Source organism: Ranitomeya variabilis, chromosome 5, assembly GCF_051348905.1.
Source record: "Ranitomeya variabilis isolate aRanVar5 chromosome 5, aRanVar5.hap1, whole genome shotgun sequence".
Taxonomy (NCBI): Eukaryota; Metazoa; Chordata; class Amphibia; order Anura; family Dendrobatidae; genus Ranitomeya; species Ranitomeya variabilis.
Window position 1 is genome coordinate 100909668 of NC_135236.1, and position 22722 is coordinate 100932389.

General features: G+C 41.8%; 1 protein-coding gene across 1 annotated transcript; it reads left to right on the top strand.

The window, feature by feature from the left end:
* Positions 1-3302: 3302 nt before the first annotated feature.
* On the top strand, positions 3303-11255 carry LOC143773391 (gastrokine-1-like). Its single transcript, XM_077260853.1, has 6 exons — positions 3303-3338; positions 4422-4463; positions 4856-4993; positions 5886-5996; positions 7390-7525; positions 10396-11255. The coding sequence occupies exons 1-6, from the start codon at positions 3327-3329 to the stop codon at positions 10485-10487; spliced, it is 531 nt and encodes a 176-aa protein (XP_077116968.1). The 5' UTR covers positions 3303-3326; the 3' UTR covers positions 10488-11255.
* The last annotated feature ends 11467 nt before the right edge of the window (positions 11256-22722 follow it).

Below are 22722 nucleotides of genomic sequence, written 5' to 3' on the forward strand. Positions count from 1 at the left end.
CATACTGTTTCCTCATATATGACCCCCATTTCCCCATACTGTTTCCTCATACATGCCCTCATTCCCCATACTATTTCCTTGTACATGCCCCCATTCCCCTATACTGTTTCCTCATGCATGCCCTCATTCCCCATACTATTTCCTCGTACATGCCCCCATTCCCCCATACTGTTTCCTGAGCCGATCGAGTTGTGCCAGCTTCTAGCCTCCCATGAAGGCTATTGAAGCATGGCAAAAGTAAGAAAAAAATGTTTTAAAAAATATTAAAAATATTAAAAAAATATTAAAGTATAAATCACCCCCCCTTTCGCCCCATTCAAAATAAAACAATAAAAAAAATCAAACTTACACGTATTTGGTATCGCCGCGTTCAGAATCGCCCGATCTATCAATAAAAAAAAGGATTAACCTGATTGCTAAACGGCCTAGTGAGAAAAAAATTCAAAACTCCAGAATTAAATTTTTTTGGTCGCCGTGACATTGCATTAAAATGTAATAACGGGCGATCAAAAGAACGTATCTGCACCAAAATGGTATAATTAAAAACGCCAGCTCGGCACACAAAACAATAATCCCTCACCTTACCCCAGATCATGAAAAATGGAGATGCTACGGGTATCGAAATATGGCGAAATTAATTTTTTTTTAGCAAAGTTTGGAATTTTTTTTACCACTTAGATAAAACGTAACCTAGACATGCTTGGTGTCTATGAACTCGTAATGACCTGGAGAATCAAAATGGCAGGTCAGTTTTAGCATTTAGTGAACCTAGCAAAAAAGCCAACAAAAAACAAGTGTGGGATTGCACTTTTTTTGCAATTTCACCGCACTTGGAATTTTTTTCCCATTTTCTAGTACACAACATGCTAAAACCAATGATGTCATTGAAAAATGCAACTTGTCCCGCAAAAAACAAGCCATCACATGGCCATATTGATAGAAAAATAAAAAAGTTATGGCTCTGGGAAGGAGGGGAGCAAAAAACAAGAATGCAAAAACGGAAAAGGGACAAGGTCGTGAAGGGGTTAAAGCGCCCCATCCCCAGTACAAATCTTCCCACACGCAATAAATAACCCCATATCCACTAAAAATCTCCCCACACACATTAAAAACCCCATCCCCACTCCAAATCTCCCCCCACACATTAAACAGCCCCATCCTCACTCCAATACTCCCCACACATAATAAATCCCCCATCCCCACTCAAATTCTCACCACACATCCAATTATTGTCCTTCATCTCCCCCACCCCATCATTGCCCTCTTCAGACTTGCATCATTGCGCTATCCACCACCAATATCATTGCTTCCACCCCATATCATTGCCCATTCCACCAGTTCCATCATTTCCTCCCCCACCACCCCATCATTGTCTTTTCCTCCCATCACTTCCATCATTGCCCATTCCACCACATCCATCATTTCCTCCTCCTCCACCACCCCATCATTGTCTTTTCCCCCACCACTCCATCATTGCCCATTCCACTACCTCCATTATTTCCTCCATCATTTCCTCCCCCACCACCCCATCATTGTCTTTTCAGCCACCACTCCCATCATTGTCCTTTCCACCCCCACCACCATCATTGTCCTTTCCACCACCACCATCACATTCTCCCCACCACCCCATCATTGTTCTTTCCACCACCTCCATCATTGCTTTTCCCCCCACCACCCCATCATTGCCCTTTCCACCACCTCCATCATTTCCTCCTCCCCCACCACCCCAATTATTGCCATTTCCACCACCATTATTGTTCTTTCCACCACCATCATTGCATTCTCCCGCACCACCCCATCATTTGCCCTTTACACCACCTCCATCATTGCTTTCACCCCTACCACCTCCTCATTGCCCTCTCCATCACAGCCTTATCCTCCACCACCCCCATTCATTACCTCCTTCCCCACCACTCTCATCATTGTCTTTTCCATTACCACCATCATTGCCATCTCTCCCACCTCCATCATTGCCTTCTCCCCCACAACCCCCATCATTGCACATCCCACCACCTCCATCATTTCTTCCATCCCCATCATTGTCCTTTCCACCACATCCATCATTTCCTCACCCCATCATTGCCTTCTCCCCATCTGCCCCATCATTGCCCTCTCCTCCCATCATCCAGCGGCACTGCTGTCTGAGAGGAAGTGGGAGCACGCTGCAGCTTCTCTGTGCCAGCTGTCAGCTTGACAGGCGGCACAGAGAACAGCCAAATCTCATTCCAGGGGTCGGCAGAATGCAGCCACTGTGGGAGACACTGCCACATTAGGCAGCCCGACTGCACCCCCCTGCCAGCTGCACCCGAGGCACATGCCTCGGCTGCACCCCTAGATAAGGCTCTGTTCCCAGGATCCACCTTAAGCCCTTCTGCTGACAAGACAAACCCCAAGAAAGAGATTTCATGAACAGAAAAAAAACACATTTCTCTAATTTAGCAAACAAAGAGTTCTCTCTAAATCTATGTAAGATGACGTTTCTGGTGAGTGTCAAAATCTGGTGAGAATATTAGAATATCATCCAGGTAAATCACAAAATATCTTCCAATGCAATACATTACTGGGGTTATCGTGGTACATACCATACGCTCATTGTTAGTTTCCTGATAATAGGCTTATTAGTGGAAACTGGTTGCGGCCTCCTCCGTTGATCGTTAGCCAACCGTGTAATTGTTCAGATGATAGGGGGCAGCAGAGAGCTGTTCGCTCCAAAAAGAACAGCAGGTGGATCTTTCTTTTATTATTTGGAAAAATTTAATATATACTGTACAAGCTTATCAGCACTCTTTTTTCATGGTCCTGAACACAACTGTATGAGGACAGATCAAATGTTATTATACGTTCTGTCTCCATACAGTACAATATTATCGCAGCGCATACCCTCTTTAAGAGGCTTTATGGGTTTTGAGTAGTCCACTTCCATGTATCCTAAAAAGGAATGTTCTAGACCTAATAATCTGAGCAAAGGCAGAATACAAAAGTGATATTTGCATTTTGTTTCATCAAAGAAAGTACACAAGAAATGCCGCACATATTTCTCTGTGACTTTCTAGCTATTTTACACAATATTACAACACCTATCCAGCCATTGGTTATCATCTATTTCTATTTGTTTATGATTTCACAGAATTATATCCCATTAAATAAATTTGCCTTGTGAAGAAATGACAATAACGTTATCGAGCCCATGCGTCATTTTGAGGTGGACGTTTTCCAATGATTACAAATTTAGGCGCTGCCTGTTTAACAAAGACTCATTATCACACATATATATGGCAGATACACTACCACTGCTTCCCTGCTTGTGGTCATCTCCAACACACAGAATGAAGGCTGTAGTAAGTATCTGCTGCTTCAGACTTCTCTGTCCATCTGCTTTCCTTCTCTAACCAAAGACCCTTCCTACGTTTGTAGAATGTAGAGCTGGAAGGGCAGTAAGCGCAATAGGGTCTTATCTGGATTAACATTAATAGAATCTGGGCAAGGGTGGTCATCTGGTAGGGTTGCGACTTCTATGGTTTGTCCTGATGAAGTGAGACACTTCGAAACACGTCGTTGACCAATAACCCGCATTCCTGGATTCCTGACTTTCTCATTATTCTTCCTCCGGCAATGCAGATTTAACCTGTTTTCACTCCAGTCCTAGTATATTTGTAGGAATTTGGGGTAACAACAACCACTGTATTAACCATTATTGCTCCCATATACATATCTGGCAAAAATTAAGAGACCACTGCAAAATGATCGGTTTGTTTGATTTTTCTCTTTATAGGTATATTTTTAAGTAAAACGTAAATAGTTATTTTATTCTATAAACTACAGACCCCAAATAATGCAAAGAAAACAAGTTCGTAATTATTTAGAAACAACAATACTAATGTTTTAACTCAGGAAGAGTTCAGAAATCAATATTTTATGGAATAACCATGATTTTTAATCACAGCTTTCATGCGTCTTGGCATGTTTCCACCAGTCTTTCACACTGCTTCTGGAGGAAAAATTTGTTTGATGGCTTGTGACTATCCATCATCCTCTTGATTACATTCCAGAGGTTTTCAGTGGGGTTCAGGTCTGGAGATTGGGCTGCCTATGACAGAGTTTTGATGTGGTGGTCTCTTACTTTTTGCCAGAGCTGTATTTTAGCCAGTTTTTCTAAGTGACAAATGCCCAGTACCGACCATCCTGGCAGATTTGCAACTTCAGCCTTTGCTCACAACTTCTGTGGAATTTCCAATGATGGACAACTTTTTTTGAAGCAAAGAAGAAAAATATTAGTTGAACTCAATAATATAAAATGATTCACTAACTAGCTAACTAGTGAAATTAGGACATGATTCATATACCAACAATGTTCGTCTCTCATGACATCAAGACGATCAGCTTTCATGGCTGACTCACTAACTCTCCTATTTGCTTTTCAGATCCTCCTCGCGGCCCTCCTTGGAGTGGTTTTTGCAACTGATGTAGGTTACATGTCCTTTTCATATATACATAAAGACCATATACAAATGACGTGCCTATTAGCTGGGAATGATTAGAAATGGCTCGTGATGGATGACAATGACTATGATTAAATGTACATTATTGTAATGAGATAATTATTTTCAGCATGCCATCCATTCCTCAATCCCATATACAACCCTAAGGGGATCTTTATATCCATGCTCTTATTCAGGAAATATTATTTTCTTTTTTTTCCATAAAGTTAGTTTTCTTTATTTACATTTTTTTTTACTAATTTTGGTATTTCCTTTAAAATATTTTCGTAATGATGTTTTTACTTGTTAAACCCTTCACGGGAAGTCATGAAAAACATCTTTACACATCTAATGTAACTGTCCTTCATTACTTACAGAATATCAATATCAACAATCAGGGCAATGATGGAAGCAACGTCCACCAGACTGTGAACATTGATAATCACAATAGCATTGCCAATATAAACCATTACGATGGCTGGAACTCATGGAATTCCATGTGGGATTATGGAAACGTAAGTGTACTAGACTTGTGATTCTAAACCAAATTCCCCCTACTTCAATAAATTACAGAAAATACCCCCCAAGGGCATAATTATAGACTTTATTGTATTATCCCTAGATATGAAGGCTCACATTAATCAGTGTGTTCGCTTCAATTTCTGGCATGACCCGTGCTAAAAATTATTGCAAATTCTCACTTGTGCCAAAGTTGTGCAAAGATTTAACTTTTTCTGCTGCACTCATAAAAAGTTAAAATGATAAAGTTGAAAAGCAGGCACTGTGAAATAAGTGTGGTCTCAGACACATTTATTAAACAGGAAGCTAGGAAATGGCACATGTTTTGGGGCCAATCTGTCTGTTCATAGTAGGTATAGATTGTATTGTTTCAATACATTTGGCAGATTTGGGAACTAAATTTTGGGAACAGATTTTGGGAACTAAGCTAACTAAAAGTAAGAGTCACGTGAATTTAAATTATTTTGGCACAAACCATTCTGACCGAAGTTATTGACTGACAAATCTAATGCCAGTTTATACTTTGTATTACCTTGGAGAGTTCTTGGGAATAGAAAACGTTTTATGCATAGTGATGTGTTTAAGGTAAGGGCTTAGGGTAAACATTTTTGACCAAGGTATGTTGGCTGGCATATTTCCACTTCAAAGTTCATAATATCACTTGCTTACTCCCAGATATCTTCCCCTTTATGGCTCTTTATTTCAGATTAGTCATCTCTAACCTGTTACTTTTTATCTGTCCTAAAATCATGTCTAGAGTAGTAGTTATGCAACAGCTAGACAGCAAAACATTGAAGACCACTGGTTAAGATACATAAAAAAACATGAAATTGTTTAAAGAATTCAGAAGCCATAAGTTGTAATCAACGTCAACACATTTTCTTTCAGGGCATGTTTGCTGTCCGACTTATGGCCACTAGACATTGTGTGGTAAGTAGGATGAACAAAAATGTAGTCCCAAGCTTGGAACAACTGCAAAAAGCCAGCCAGGAGAGACAGGTAAGCTTCTCTATATCATGCTGTATATGATATGTATGCATATATGATTTGTCCTTCTGTAGATACCCAGTTTGACACTGACCTAGGGAGTGATCTGGTTAAACGGGTTTTCCTATGAACAAAGTACATTTTAACTGATGTCCCTATGCTGAGATAATCTTATAAATGTGCCCCTGCTGTGTCCTTCGTAATGGCCGTGTCTGACTGTACAGGGACATGGTCTGATTATACCACAGCTCCTGGGCAGGGGAGGAAGCAAAAGAGTATACAGACAGGATAGCATAGGATCATAGCTGCTGCTTTCTGTGAGGTAAAACATTTCGCTGCCTGTTTAGAAACATGTTTTACCTCACAGAAAGGATCATCTGCAATCCTATACTATCTATATATTTAGTTTTGTTTCCTCCCTTTCCCAGGAGCTGTAATATGATCAGACTATGTTCCTGCACGGTCAGACACAGCCATTACACAGTACACAGCAGATTCACATTTATAAGATTATCTCAGCACAGGAGAATTTTTGTAATATATCCAACTGCAGAAATTATTTTTATTCCATCTATTAAATACAATTTACTTTGTTTGTGGGAAAACCCCCTTAAGGCTGTAAAGAATATGTTGGCGGGATCAGCCATCCATTTAACGTATATGGGGGTGTCATGACTTTCACTGATAGGCATCGGGAAAAGGAGAATTGGGTATGCTGGATTTCAACATGTCTGATCCTTTTGCTCTCACTGGCAATAAAGAACTTGTGCATGTTTGGCTTGAGTTCAGCAAGCATTTGTATAGAAGAGAGGTCAGGAAAGTTAGCTGTTGGACCAATGAGCCCATCAGAAGTGTATGGCCTGTCTCCTGTTATCCCTTATCTGTCAGGAATAGGTCACTGTGCCTGTAAATGTTCTTTGTATGTCTAAAGGTCTAAACATCACATTTAAAATTTAGGAATTTAGGAATACACTTTTAGTGAACATTATAGTGTCAAACTGACCTTGAGCACACATCCAAAAGATTTACATACACACGCACATATGATTTAATCTATGTTTTCGTTACACAACAATATTTATATGCAACCCGCCAAGTATAACTCAACAGGGGTGTAGGCTTGCAGATCTGGAAACATAACTTTCTTTATTTTCCATAAATGCAAATGATAAAAATCTAATCTGAAATAAGAAGCCTCGCAACGTCACCGTATGTACATCTCATCCAAGTAATGCTTAACATCTACTGTCTTCTGAAATGTCAGAGGCCGAGATCACAGAGCATTGATGACTGAAAAGTGAGCAAATATTTATCTCTTCAGTCTAGAAAAAGCCCAAGATTTGAAGCTATTTCACAGAATGATACAGTTTAGTTCAACCCCTGTTCTTTTTCCATGTTTTGACAGAATCCCAATGCTCCCCCTACAAGGTCCTTGTCCTACACAATCTCTCAGACCAAAGTCAAGAACGTGGCACAGTTTGGTAAACACATTGAATCTCTTTGCAAAGGGGTCCCAACCTTCTTTGCCCAAGAAAACCAAGGTACGTTATTGGGTAGCTAACTAATAGATGTTAAGCTTGATGAATATATTTAAAGAGGACCTGTCAGCAGGTCAATAGTGGCCTTTTTTGCTCATGTTATTCCTTCTGCTCCCCTTAGTATTCTGATTTAGTTTTTTTTATAAATCAGTTCCAGAAATCTGGGCCTTTTTATTAATTAACATTTTTTCATAGTCTTTACAGGCATTGCTCACAGGGTAGCAATGCAGAGGATCCTAAAGACACAACCCCAGACAAACCATTGAGCAACGCTCCCTTGGAGTAGCACTTCTGCCATAAAATACACTTTTCATGAGTTGTACGGATGGGTGTGACTACGCACCATTATGCCCGGGCTAAACTTATTTTGATAGAACTGATTCAAACTAGAGTGAAAATGCCAAAAGTTTCCAAAATGTTTACAAAACTAAGCATTCCAAATAAATGTTGCAACTTTTCAAAGCATTTACTCTACTATTCTGGCGTAAATTCTTTAATGAAACAGACCCATTGTGTTCCTGCTTTTGATGACTACATCTTAAAGGGAGCCTGATATGTCAGCAACATGCTATAGAGTAGGATAAGCTGAGCAGATTTATATACAAATTTGTGAGAAAACATGCAGTATGACACTGCCCACTGGACTCTTTTGCCCAGAATGAGCATGGATATCAATCAGTAATTTATAAAAATTACAGACTTTTTTTTACACAAAACTATAGCTTTATTTGTTCAGCTCTTCCTTCTCTATAACATAATGCTGGTAGACTGGATAGTCTTTTCATGGTGACAGGTTTCATGTCATAAGTAGTAGGGTTAAAGGGAACCTGTCACCCCCAAAATCAAAGGTGAGCTAAGCCCACCAGCATCAGGGGCTTATCTACAGCATTTTGTAATGCTCCTGATGTAACCTGAAAGATGAGAAAAAGAGGTTAGATTATACTCACCCAGGGCGTTCCCGCTGCGGTCCGGTCCGATGGGCGTCGCTGTCCGGTCCGGGGCCTCCCATCTTCTTACGATGATGTCCTCTTCTTGTCTTTGCGCTGCAGTGCGCAGGCACCAAGAAAGGTCAGAGAGGAGCGGCACCTGCGCACTGCAGTACTTTGCTCTGCCCTCAATAGGGCAGACAGAGGTACGCCTGTGCCGGAGCCGCAGCATGAAGACAAGAAAAGCACGTCATCCTATGAAGATGGGAGGCCCCGGACCTGACCGCGACGCCCATCGGATCAGACCGCCCGCCCAGGTGAGTATAATCTAACCTCTTTTTCTCAGCCTTCAGGATACATCAGGGGCTTATCTACAGCATTACAGAATTCTGAAACTCATATAGAGAACAAGCACCACCAATAATCAATAAAAAGATATCAAAGCTTTATTGTAAACAATTACATAAAATACAAGGATGTGACAGAGGTAAGCCAATACTGGGTGGGATCCCAATAAGCATCAGGCAGCAACAGGTGTATAAAAATTAGAGATTAAGTAAATTGCTCAGTAGTTTATATATACCCAATAGTAGTAGTAATATAAGATCTAGAATAGGAAAGTATATACCAGAGCAAACAAACTCCAAAAGGGCTGTATACCACATCTAGAGACAATCAAATAAAAGGTGACTAGATCTGATCAAACGATCATGATAATTACCTGAGAGTGCCTAGAGCCATGCGATGCCCACCGTCCCCAAAGCACGTTTCGGCACTACATCCTTCTTCCGGAAGAAGGCTGTAGCTCCGAAACGCGCCTTGGGGATGGTTATTGGGATCCCACCCAGTATTGGCTTACCTCTGTCGCATCCTTGTATTTTATGTAATTGTTTACAATAAAGCATTGATATCTTTTAATTTATTGATTCTTGGTGGTGCTTGTTCTCTATATGAGTTTCATACTTAGTTGGCACTGAATCCATCCTTTCTCTTCCACATATTTATTTAGATTTTTTGTGGATATTGGGCCTTGTGTGCATAGGTTGAGAATTACAGAATTCTGTAGATAAGCCCCTGATGCCGGTGGACTTAGCTCAACTTCAATTTTGGGGGTGACAGGTTCCCTTCAAACAATTCTTCAACTCTCCATCCTAAATAACTCCCAAGCCTACTGGATTCCTTAGAGTATATGGGCCAGTAAGATTTTGAGCTTAACAGCAATCACTCCTGAATTTTTAGGTTTTCAGTGAAACTAGGCATAAAAATCATCTCAGCTACTACATTAAAGCGGTTGCCCATGACTTTAACATTGACTTCTTAGGATAGGTCATCAATGTCTGATCGGTGGGGTTGCGATTCCCGACACCACTGCAGATCAGCTGTTCATGGTGGTGGCGGCAGCTGGAAGTGCTCAGTTGAGGAGCTGCACATCATTGCACCATGAATTAAATAGTGGCTGTGGCCGGGTATTGCACAGCCACCCCCTATAGAGTTAAATAGAGGGGCATATGCAGTGCTTGGCCGTGGCCACTCTATAGTCAAAGGAGCTGTGTTGTTTAGGTCCATTACTGAGCAGTTCCTGCCACCGCCGACACCAGGAAAAGCTAATTGGCGGGGATGCCAGGTGTCATGCCCGCACTGGTCAGACATTGATGACCTATCCTAAGTGTTAAAGTTGTGGACAACCTTTTTAAAATACACATACAATATAATGCAAATGTCCTGAGGGTTTTTTCAGATGCACTCTGTCCTATTTCCATGTTTTGAAGTCATTAACTTCTTGCCAAGTGATTTTCAAGGTCATTTAATTTTAGAAGGTCTCAAAAGTTCTTTATGTTTTAATTAATATGTTCCCTGTGTTTCATTAAAAATCATGGTTGGCGCAGCTAAAAAGGGCGAATGGGGCAATAACAAGCTGGTGTTACATGTCCTCTTGGTTTCTCTTAGGTGCTGGCTTTTCTGTGGACCTGCATGGCTGTACTCACCTCGGCCTTCTGAGATTTTTGGGCATCTCTCTGTGTGGGAATATTGGATGCTAGACCTCCTGCCTTCACTACTCCTAATCTAAATGAACGTGCCTGGCTGCTGTGATTCGACCCCCTCTGCCCTGCATCTGATTCCCTCTCATATCTATTCTGTGTGTCCGCTGGTCAGATAGTCCGTGTTTTTATACGTAAAATAAGATGACATGTTTATGAATAAAGATCTACCGTAAACACAGCTGCCGCGTTTCACCGTTTCCACTCTTCATCTGATGTTATTATAATTAGCAAATATTTAGGACACATAATACAATGATCAGCAAAATCCGCAATAACATAAGACAGCTTTTCATTTCATTCCCAGTGGTGGCTGAATTTGTGACTGTCTTCTGGTGGTGGCTGAATCTGTGAATGTATGTTGCCGGTATTTTCAATAATCAGGTTCTTTCGGTTTATGCTCAAAACATCAACAAGGCCAATTATAAGTAATTTATTGAGAAACTCTTATGAAAAACTTTGATTTCTGTAAAGCCCTGTGGACATTAATAGTGATATTTAAGTGAGTAAAATAAATAAGTAAATAAAATGTTCAATTAATCATGGCAGCTCAATCCTATTCAAGTAATTAGAACTGAACTACAATACCGGCTGACGAGTTAAAATCGGTCATCACCCTGCTATAGGTTAGGTGATAAGTTGTTGATTGGGGGGTCTGACCACTGGACCCTAACCGACTGGCAGAATGGGGCATTTTATGCTCTTTGGAATGGAGCGACAGTATGCATATTTGACCAAAATTACTTTCATTAAATGGTTCTGCTTAGCACTGAGATCAGTTTTTTTATGGCAACCCCATGGCAAATGAATGGAACATCGATAGGGCGTCTGATCTTCTGAGCCTTTTTTTTAAGTGGAAGTCCCCAGTCGGGAATGAAAATTCGATCACTGCAGGTCCCAGTAGTACTACACCCACCGATCAGCAAGTTTTCTCCTATCCTGCAGGTCAGTGATAACTGGTTTCAACCAGACAACACACAGATGTGCCTGGTAAATGAAGGAGAACAGTAAGTGCTGAGACCCACTCAGTCAGTTGATGGCAAGGGGTTTGGAAGTTGAACTTCTACCAACCTGATAGTGATGGTCTATCTTAGGGACAAGTCTTGTAGTCCAGGAAAATCTCTTTAAATGATAAAATTCTGGCCAACTGGAGCCACCACTAGGAGAACTTAAAAGCTTTCTATATGTGGTTAATAGGTTTAATGTATAATCACTTATATGCCCTAAACTCCCACTCATCTTCGTTAAAGGGAACCTGTCACCCCCAAAATTGAAGGTGAGCTAAGCCCACCGGCATCAGGGGCTTATCTACAGCATTCTGGAATGCTGTAGATAAGCCTTCAATGTATCCTGAAAGATGAGAAAAAGAGGTTAGATTATACTCACCCAGGGGCGGTCCCGCTGCGGTCCGGTCTGATGGGCGTCATGGTCCAGTCCGGGGCCTCCCATCTTCTTACGATGATGTCCTCTTCTTGTCTTCACGCTGTGGCTCCGGCACAGGCGTACTTTGTCTGCCCTGTTGAGGGCAGAGCAAAGTACTGCAGTGCGCAGGCAGATCGGGAAGATGAGTTGTTGGCTAATAAATGTTCACATGACAGATATTACAACTGTATGGGCTCATCAGCTTATGTTTTCTCACAAAGCCAAAAGTTTGAAAAATTGTGTCCCCATAACATGCTTTCAAGGGAATACATTTTGATTCTTCAACAGGAACTGGTTGATCAACTAATAACATCAATAGTCCCCGTTCTCTCTGTTCCTCAGGTCACAGGAACCAAAGGCCAATTAACACTGTAGATAGATCTAAGACTAAGTTTTTGAACAATTTACACTAAACATATTAAAAAACAGACAAAAATAATATTCATCTACATAAAGTATATACTTTGTACTGCTGTTGAAAATCGAAAATTGAAAATGCAAGCCAATCTGCAGCCAGCAAGATACAGAGCAGGACAAACTCTAAAGATTGATGTACAAGTTTATGTGAAAAGAGTCAGTATAATTTGTGTTTGATTAATTTAAATGTCTGCTGATTATGGACTTTTAAGTCAAGTGGGCGATCCCAATCAGTGAATGACAGCCTTCCTTTTCTATATGTGCATACGGAAATAACTGTCAGACACTGATTAGGTCCGCCGCCTACTTGTCTGAAAAGTCTAAAATGTGCAGATATTGAAATAAATAAAACACAAGTTATATTAAATCTTTTCCCAGAGACACAAACCTCGTATATATCAATCTGCTCAGCTCCTCCCGCTTTGTAACATGCTGCATTTCCAATGCGAGGGGTTTGCCATAAGCCATCTGTAAATGTTATTCATGCATGAGAGGAATATAAAATAGCAGAAAACGCAGAGCAAAAAATACACAAATGTTTAATAATGTTTGATAAGAAAAAGAAGACAGGATAATAATGCTGTCAACACTAAGTGACAAACTCCCCAGGATCCATCACAGCGGGATCCATGAATCATCCCACACACAACGAATGAGCAGATTATCTCATCACTAATCTTTCCTCACTATTCTTATATTGCGATAAACTCTACATAGTGTAAGAAATTATTTCCTCATAAAATATTAAGAGACTGAAAAAGATTATAGTTACGAGGTCTTGATGGAGCATATCCACAATACCGGGACAGATTGCATAAGCAATCATAGATGGGATTTTTGGTGCCCAGAAACTCCTTTGTGCTTTTCATCTGAAAACAACGACCCACATTTTTGGGTGCTTTTTACCTGAAAATAGTATACGGTAGTTTATCAAGTATTTGTGCCAAAGTTTAGAGACATTTACACCTCTCTAAAAGTCTAGTGAAGAGTGAATGTGGCTTGCTGCTTGACCTCGGATTTAGGGTTATGCAGTGAGCCCTTCCTAGTTGGAATCGTAGGCTGAAATTTGTTTATCTGTTTGATGTACTGTTTTATACTACATCAACTGCTGCCATCTGTGTTATGGGTACCAAAACTCTTCCATTCACCCCTAAACAGTTTTGTAGAAAACAAGAATTTAAAAAAATAAATAAGATTGCAAAGTTATGATTTTTTGTTATTTCATGACCTTATTATTTTTACTACTTTCCAAAACACTATGCAACAGGGTTGTTTCTCATGGCCAGTTCATGCATCTTTAGAAGCTGCTTTCAACTGCTGCTCTACCAAGATACATACTCTACTGACAAAGAGAAAACACAAATATTCCTTGTCTGGGTACAGAAGTGGGCAGGAGTGGAGAGCAGAGAGTCTCAAGAGTTCAGTATTCCCTTATTCTGATTGTTTTTAAATAGAGTCTGGATCTTGGCTGAGCAGCAACTGAAAGAAGCTTCTAAAGAAGCATGACCTCTATGTGTGAATTAGCCCAGCAGCATGGTGTTTGGGAGAAAAGAAAGGGTATTCTCATCTTATATATCAGTAAGCCTGCAAACTCTGCACTCCTACGCAATCCTACAAGGATTTTTATTATTATTGGTTGATTCACTTAGAATGCAATGATATTTTTAGCCTTAATTAATGGTATAATATATGGCATATGACAGCAAAGATGACAGCATATTTCACAATGTAATTAAGGGTAGCCATGCACAGGTTTTGTGCAGCCGTAGGGTGAACCTGACAACTATGTTACCTACATTGAAAAATTAATCACAAAGCAGAAATTAAATTAAAAGGGGTTGAGAGCATATTAGTGTCAAGCTCTCCCCACTATAATACAAGATCACAAGTCAGGTGGAGTGCTTCAAATATGTTAACCACAACCATGAGACAACAAACCATAATATGGATAAAAAATTAACAAAATCTTTATTATACAATTAGAATTAAAAACAGATCAAGCAAAATCACCAAATCCATATAGACATAATATATATAAACATAAATGGAGGAAAACATGACGGTAGGTGGGGGGGTGGATGGAAAGGTCAAAGAACGAATGGACCAGGGGAAGCTGGATGAAAAGAGTATATCTAATGTGCCAGGGCAGTACTAAATAGTAGTCATTTGAAAGGTAAAAAAATTGTGCCCATATAAAATGGCCATAATAAAAGTGTATCACCCATAAAGAACCTTACCCATAATAGGTTCAGACCTTAGCAGCCCCCCAGGTGGTCCCTGACGCGCGTTTCACGTGTTCAGCTTTATCGAAGGGGAGCAAATGTTTCCTATCGACAATAATGGAGTCGGTCTGGTTGACATTATACTGTCCATCATTTTACTAAACAAATAGCACAACACGGTGACCTAGTGTGAGCAGAGCCTAAAAATACAGAGAAGTACCTAAATAATAAAACAATTAACTCCTTCATGACCCCAGCTTTTTTCAGCTTTGCATTTTCATTTTTCGCTCCCCTTCTTCCCAGAGCCATAACTTTTTTACTTTTCCATCAAAATGGCCATGTGGGGGCTTATTATTTGCGTGACGAGTTGTACTTTTGAACAACATCATTGGTTTAGCATGTCCTGTACTCGAAAATGGGAAAAAAATTTCAAGTGCGGTGAAATTGCAAAAAAAAGTGCAATCTTCAACTTGTTTTTTGTTTGGCTTTTTGCTAGGTTCACTAAATGCTAAAACTGACCTGCCATTATGATTCTTCAGGTCATTACAAGTTCATAGACACCAAACATATCTAGGTTCTTTTTTAGTGGTGAAAAAAGTTCCAAAATTGCGCAATTTTCCGATACCCGTATCATCTCCATTTTTCATGATCTGGGGGTGGGTGAGGTCTTATTTTTTGCGTGCTGAGCTGACATTTTTAATGATGCCATCTTGGTGTAGACATGTTCTTTTGATCGCCCATTATTGCATTTTAATGCAATGTCGCAGCCACCAAAAAAAGGTAATTCTGGCGTTTTGACTTTTTTTTATCCCTAGGCCATTTACCGATCAGGTCAATCCTTTTTTTATTGATAGATCGGGCGATTATGAACCTGGCTATACCAAATATGTGTAGGTTTGATTTTTTTTTTTATTGTTTTATTTTGAATGAGGCGAAAGGGGGGTGATTTAAACTTTTTTATTCTTTTTTTTTTTCATATTTTTAAAAACATTTTTTTACAATTTTGGCATGCTTCAATAGCCTCCATGGGAGGGTAGAAGCTGCCACAACTTGATCGGCTCTGCTACATAGAGGCGATGCTCAGATCGCCCCTATGTAGCAGAATTACTGCATTGCTATGAGTGGCAACCACAGGGTGGCTCTCATAGCAATCCGGCATCAACAACCATGGAGGTCTTAAGGAGACCTCTGGTTGTTATGCTGATGTGCCGATGACCCCAGATCACGTGATGGGGGTCACCGGTGCACGCATTTCCAGAAGGGTGCGCTTGTTAAATGCTGCTGTCAGAGTTTTACAGTGGCATTTAACTAGTTAATAGGTGCGGGTGGGTCGCGATTCCACTCGCGCCTATTGCTGCCACATGTCAGCTGTTCAAAACAGCTGACATGTCCCGGTTTTGATGCGGGCTCACCTGTTCTGTCCGAGGGCAGAAAGGGGTTAATGTTGCGTTATTAGTCACTGTGCAGTACTTAATCATAATACGAATAAAGTTGTTCCTAGTCATGTTTGTCTGCTTTCTCTTCTAGATCCAAGCTACTATGGAACGGGCTGCTCCACCAGTAGTATCATAAACATACTGGGCATCATTATCTGCGGGGTGCCGTCAGACAGCGTACAATAAATTTCCACAGTTTTGTTTTTTTGTTAAATTTCAATGATTCAATAGTTAATTATGGTCCAAGAAATTATATAAATAATCTTTATTAACTCATTTTTCTGTAATAAAGCTTTAGTTCACAAAGAGGAATCGTTATTGCTTATCATTATAATTTCTTTACCTTAAAGTCTATGTGTGTCTGAAATGCCCGATTGTGTTCTCGGGGCTAGAATATGATGTAAGTGGCAGTAGGCAGTTATTTTGTCTGACTTTACATTTTTTTCAACGCTTCCTTGCAATAACATGAAAAAGGGTCAGTGAGAAATGAATAATAAGTGTCAGTTTTACAGATTATTCTCCATTCTCAATTCGAGGAGGTGCATCAAGTCCTGGTACTCCCTCTGTGTAACTGTGGACCCTCTTGATACAAGCACTCGCAGGTGGTTGGTCTTCCACATCCGGTACTGTATTAGAGGCTGTTTTCTCTTTAATGACAAAGCTTTAGGCGACACTTGTTTCTGTCCCTTATCTACAACCCCTGGCAAAAATTATGGAATCACCAGCCTTGGAGGATGTTCATTCAGTTGTATAATTTTGTAGAAAAAAAGCAGATCACAGACATGGCACAAAACTAAAGGCATTTCAAATGGCAACTTTCTGGCTTTAAAAGAAATCAAGAACAAAAAATGTGGTAGTCAGTAATGGTTACTTTTTTTAACCAAGCATAGTGGAAAATTTATGGAATCACTCAATTCTGACGAAAAAATTATGGAATCACCCTGTAAATTTTCATACCCCAAAATAACACCTGCATCAAATTAGAGCTGCTCGTTAGTCTGCATCTAAAAAGGAGTGATCACACCTTGGAGAGCTGTTGCATCAAGTGGACTGACATGAATCATGGCTCCAACTTGAGAGATGTCAATTGAAACAAAGGAGAGGATTATCAAACTCTTAAAAGAGGGTAAATCATCACGCAATGTTGCAAAAGTTGGTTGTTCACAATCAGCTGTGTCTAAAATCTGGACCAAATACAAACATGGGAAGGATGTTAAAGGCAAACATACTGGTAGACCAAGGAAGACATCAAAGCGTCAAGACTGGTAACTTAAAGCAATATGTCTCCAAAACAGGAAATGCACAACAAAACAAATGAGGAACGAATAGGTGGAAAATGGAGTCAACGCCTGTGACCGAACTGTAAGAAACCGCCTAAAGGAAATGGGATTTACATACAGAAAAGCAAAACAAAAGCCATCATTAACACATAAACAGAAAAAAACAAGGTTACAATGGGCTAAGAAAAAGCAATCGTGGACTGTGGATGACTGGATGAAAGTCATATTCAGTGATGAATCCCGAATCTGCATTGGGCAAGGTGATGATGCTGGAACTTTTGTTTGGTGCCGTTCCAATGAGATTTATAAAGATGACTGCCTGAAGAGAACATGTCAGGTAAAGGCATTGGGGAAATGGCTGTCATTACATCTACTATATAATTGTCTAAGGGAACTTCCGTCTTTCTGTCCTTCTGTCGCGGTTATTCGTTCGCTGATTGGTCTCGGCAGCTGCCTGTCATGGCTGCCGCGACCAATCAGCGGCGCGCACAGTCCGGAAAAAAATGGCCGCTCCTTACTCCCCGCACTCACTGCCCGGCGCCCGCATACACCCCTCCGCTCACACAGGGTTAATGGCAGCTGTAACGGACCGAGTTATGCCGCGGGTAACACACTCCGTTACCGCCGCTATTAACCCTGTGTGACCAAGATTTACTATTGACGCAGCGTCAACAGTAAAAGGATCTAATGTTAAAAAAAATAAAAAATCATTATATACTCACCTTCCGCTGCCTTTCCCGCTCCTCGCCACCCTCCGGTAACCGCTCTGTGCAAGCGGCAGATTCCGGTACCACTTAGCGCATGGCAGAAGGACCTGCCATGACGTCACGGTCATGTGACCGCGGCGTCAGCACACCCAGGGACCGCAAGCTGCAGCCTGTACCACGCACAGGCGACAGAACTACAAGTATGGTGAGTATGTTAGAACTACAAGGGGACTTCGGATCGGAAGGTGAGTATGTTTATTTTTTTATTTTTTAACCTGTCACTTACGTGGCTGGGCAATATACTACGTCACTGGGCCACGTCACTGGCCAATATACTACATCACTGGGCAATATACTAAGTGGCTCTGTGCTGTATACTACGTCACTGGGCAATATACTACGTCACTGGGCAATATACTACGTCACTGGGCAATACACTACGTGGCTCTGGACAATATACTACGTCACTGGGCAATATATTACGTCACTGGGCAATATACTACGTAATTGGGCAATATACTACGTGGCTCTGGACAATATACTACGTCACTGGGCAATATACTACGTACGTCACTGGGCAATATACTAAGTCACTGGGCAATATACTACGTAACTGGGCAATATACTACGTGGCTCTGGAAAATATACTACGTCACTGGGCAATATACTATGTAACTGGGCAATATACTACGTCGCTGGGTAATATACTACGTGACTGGGCAATATACTACGTCGCTAGGCAATATACTAAGTGGCTGGGCAATATACTACGTGGCTGGGCAATATACTACGTGGCTGGGCAATATACTACGTGGCTGGGCAATATACTACGTCGCTGGGCAATATACTACGTGGCTCTGTGCTGTATACTACGTCACTGGCCAATATACTACGTGGCTCTGGACAATATACTATGTCACTGGGCAATATACTACGTGGCTGGGCAAATATACTATGTCACTCAGCAATATACTACGTGACTGGGCAATATACTACGTCGCTAGGCAATATACTACGTCGCTGGGCAATATGCTACGTGGCTGGGCAATATACTACGTGGCTGGGCAATATACTACGTGGCTGGGCAATATACTACGTGGCTGGCCAATATACTACGTGGCTGGGCAATATACTACGTGGCTGGGCAATATACTACGTGGCTGGCCAATATACTATGTGGCTGGCCAATATACTACGTGGCTGGGCAATATACTACGTAGCTGGGCAATATACTACGTGACTGGACAATATACTACGTGGCTGGCCAATATACTACGTGGCTGGGCAATATACTACGTGGCTGGGCAATATACTATGTGACTGGGCAATATACTATGTGGCTGGCCAATATACTACGTGGCTGGCCAATATATTACGTGGCTGGGCAATATACTACGTGGCTCTGGACAATATACTACGTCACTGGGCAATATATTACGTCACTTGGCAATATACTACGTAACTGGGCAATATACTACGTGGCTCTGGACAATATACTATGTAACTGGGCAATATACTACGTCACTGGGCAATATACTATGTAACTGGGCAATATACTACGTGGCTCTGGACAATATACTACGTCACTGGGCAATATACTACGTAACTGGGCAATATACTACGTCGCTGGGCAATATACTACGTGACTGGGCAATATACTACGTCGCTAGGCAATATACTAAGTGGCTGGGCAATATACTACGTGGCTGGGCAATATACTACGTGGCTGGGCATTATACTACGTCGCTGGGCAATATACTACGTGGCTCTGTGCTGTATACTACGTCACTGGCCAATATACTACGTGGCTCTGGACAATATACTATGTCACTGGGCAATATACTACGTGGCTGGGCAAATATACTATGTCACTCAGCAATATACTATGTGACTGGGCAATATACTACGTCGCTAGGCAATATACTAAGTGGCTGGGCAATATACTACGTGGCTGGGCAATATACTACGTGGCTGGGCAATATACTACATGGCTGGGCAATATACTACGTGGCTGGCCAATATACTATGTGGCTGGCCAATATACTACGTGGCTGGGCAATATACTACGTGACTGGGCAATATACTACGTGGCTGGCCAATATACTACGTGGCTGGGCAATATACTACGTGGCTGGCCAATATACTACGTGAGCATACATATACTAGAATACCGATGCGTTAGAATCGGGCCACCATCTAGTCTTCAATAAATGCACAAGTTTATGTTGATATTTTGGGCACTTTTCTTATCCCATCAATTGAAAGGATGTTTGGGGATGATTAAATCATTTTTCAAGATCATAATGCATCCTGCCATAGAGCAAAAACTGTGAAAACAGTCCTTGAAAAAAGGCACATAAGGTCAAGGTCATGGTCTGCAAATATTACTGATCTCAATCCAATTGAAAATGTTTGGTGGAAGTTGAAGAAAATGGTCCATGACAAGGCTCCAACCTGCTAAGCTGATCTGGCAACAGCAATCAGAAAAAGTTGCAGCCAGATTGATGAAGAGTACTGTTTGACACTCAATAAGTCCATGCCGTAGATACTGCAAGCTGTTATAAAAGCCAGAGGTGGTGCAACAAAATACTAGTGATGTGTTGGAGTGTTTTTTTGTTTGCTTGTTTTTCATTTTTCATGATTCCATAATTTTTCCCTCAGAATTGAGTGATTCCATAATTTTTTCCCTATGCTTGGTTAAAAAAAGTAACCATTACTGACTACTACATTTTTTGTTCTTGATTTCTTTGTGCTTCTTAAAGCCAGAAAGTTGCCATTTGAAATGTGGATCGCCCCCAAGGGCAGAGGGGTACTCGGTACCGGGTCCTTCGGTTCACAGGAGGGATGTCACGGTGGCTGACCTGGTTCGTGGCCCTGGGACGTCCATGTAAAAGGGAAAGGTCTTTAAAGGGATAGAGTTTATGTTCATGACTAGTGTTGAGCGATACCGTCCGATACTTGAAAGTATCGGTATCGGAAAGTATCGGCCGATACCGGCAAAGTATCGGATCCAATCCGATACCGATACCCGATACCAATACAAGTCAATGGGACTCAAGTATCGGACGGTATTCCTGATGGTTCCCAGGGTCTGAAGGAGAGGAAACTCTCCTTCAGGCCCTGGGATCCATATAAATGTGTAAAAGAAAGAATTAAAATAAAAAATATCGCTATACTCACCTGTCCGACGCAGCCTGGACCTCAGCGAGGGAACCGGCAGCGTTGTTTGTTTAAAATTCGCGCTTTTACTTGGTTACGTGAAGTCCCGGCTTGTGATTGGTCAGGGCGGCCATGTTGCCGGGACGCGGACCAATCACAGCAAGCCGTGACGAAATTACGTCACGGCTTGCTGTGATTGGTCCGCGTCCCGGCAACATGGCCGCCATTAACCAATCACAAGCCGTGACGTCACGGGAGGCTGGACACGCGCGCTTTTTAAAATGGGCGCGTGTCCAGCCTCCCGTGACGTCCCGGCTTGTGATTGGTTGCGCCGCGGTCAACCAATCACAAGCCGGGAGGCTGGACACGCGCGCATTTTAAAATTTTAAAATGGGCGCGTGTCCAGCCTCCCGGCTTGTGATTGGTTGACCGCGGCGCAACCAATCACAAGCCGGGACGTCACGGGAGGCTGGACACGCGCCCATTTTAAAATGCGCGCGTGTCCAGCCTCCCGTGACGTCACGGCTTGTGATTGGTTGCGTCTCCCATGTGACTGCGACGCAACCAATCACAAAGCCGGGACGTAATTTTAAAATCCTTAAGGACCTGAAATTACGTCACGGCTTGCTGTGATTGGTTGCGTCGCCCATGTGACTGCGACGCAACCAATCACAATGCCGGAACGTAATTTTAAAATCCTGAAGGACCTGAAATTACGTCACGGCTTGCTGTGATTGGTTGCGTCCCGGTCACATGGGCGGCACACAACCAATCACAAGCCGGGACTCACGTAAAGGAAAGAAAAGCGCGAATTTTAAACAAAGAACGCTGCCGCTTCCCTCGGTAAGGTGCAGGCTGCGTCGGAGAGGTGAGTATAGCAATATTTTTTATTTTAATTCTCTCTTTTACACATTTTTACATTAATGTTGTTTCGATACCGATACCCGATATCACAAAAATATCGGATCTCGATATCGGAATTCCGATACAGCAAGTATCGGCCGATACCCGATACTTGCAGTATCGGAATGCTCAACACTATTCATGACGCCACCTGTGGTATTCGGTCATGGTGACCGACGCTGCTTTAAGGGGTCCGCTGGGGTGATGTTATGGCAGCTAGATGGAATACCTTCCCACAGGTGAAGTGTATCCCCATGGCTTCTCAGTGTGTACATAGTGGATGGTGAGAGGCGCAGTGAAGAACGAGGACACAAGGTTGCAGTCTCTTTACCTTTTACTGAATGCTTCAGCATCCACAGTCCAGGGTACCAAACCACAGGGCAAGTCCGGCCGGTTTGGAGGCAAATCCAGAGTCCCCTTTTCCAGGTAGAAATCAGTAGCCTTCCTCTAGCACCTGGGTGTTGTAGTACCTTACTGCTAAGCGTCTTATAAGGTCCTCACAACTGTTGAAGATGTTACAGATGTTATGTCTCTCTCTGTCCCCCAGATGGATAGGACAAACTCGTATGACCGGTGGCTTGAGGCATTTTACAGGGACTCTATCATACCCCAGCCTCTAAGTGGTGCCACCTTGCCTCCTGGGTATAGGGCAGGCAGGTAACGTGAAATTAGCTGTCCTGCCGGTCTCT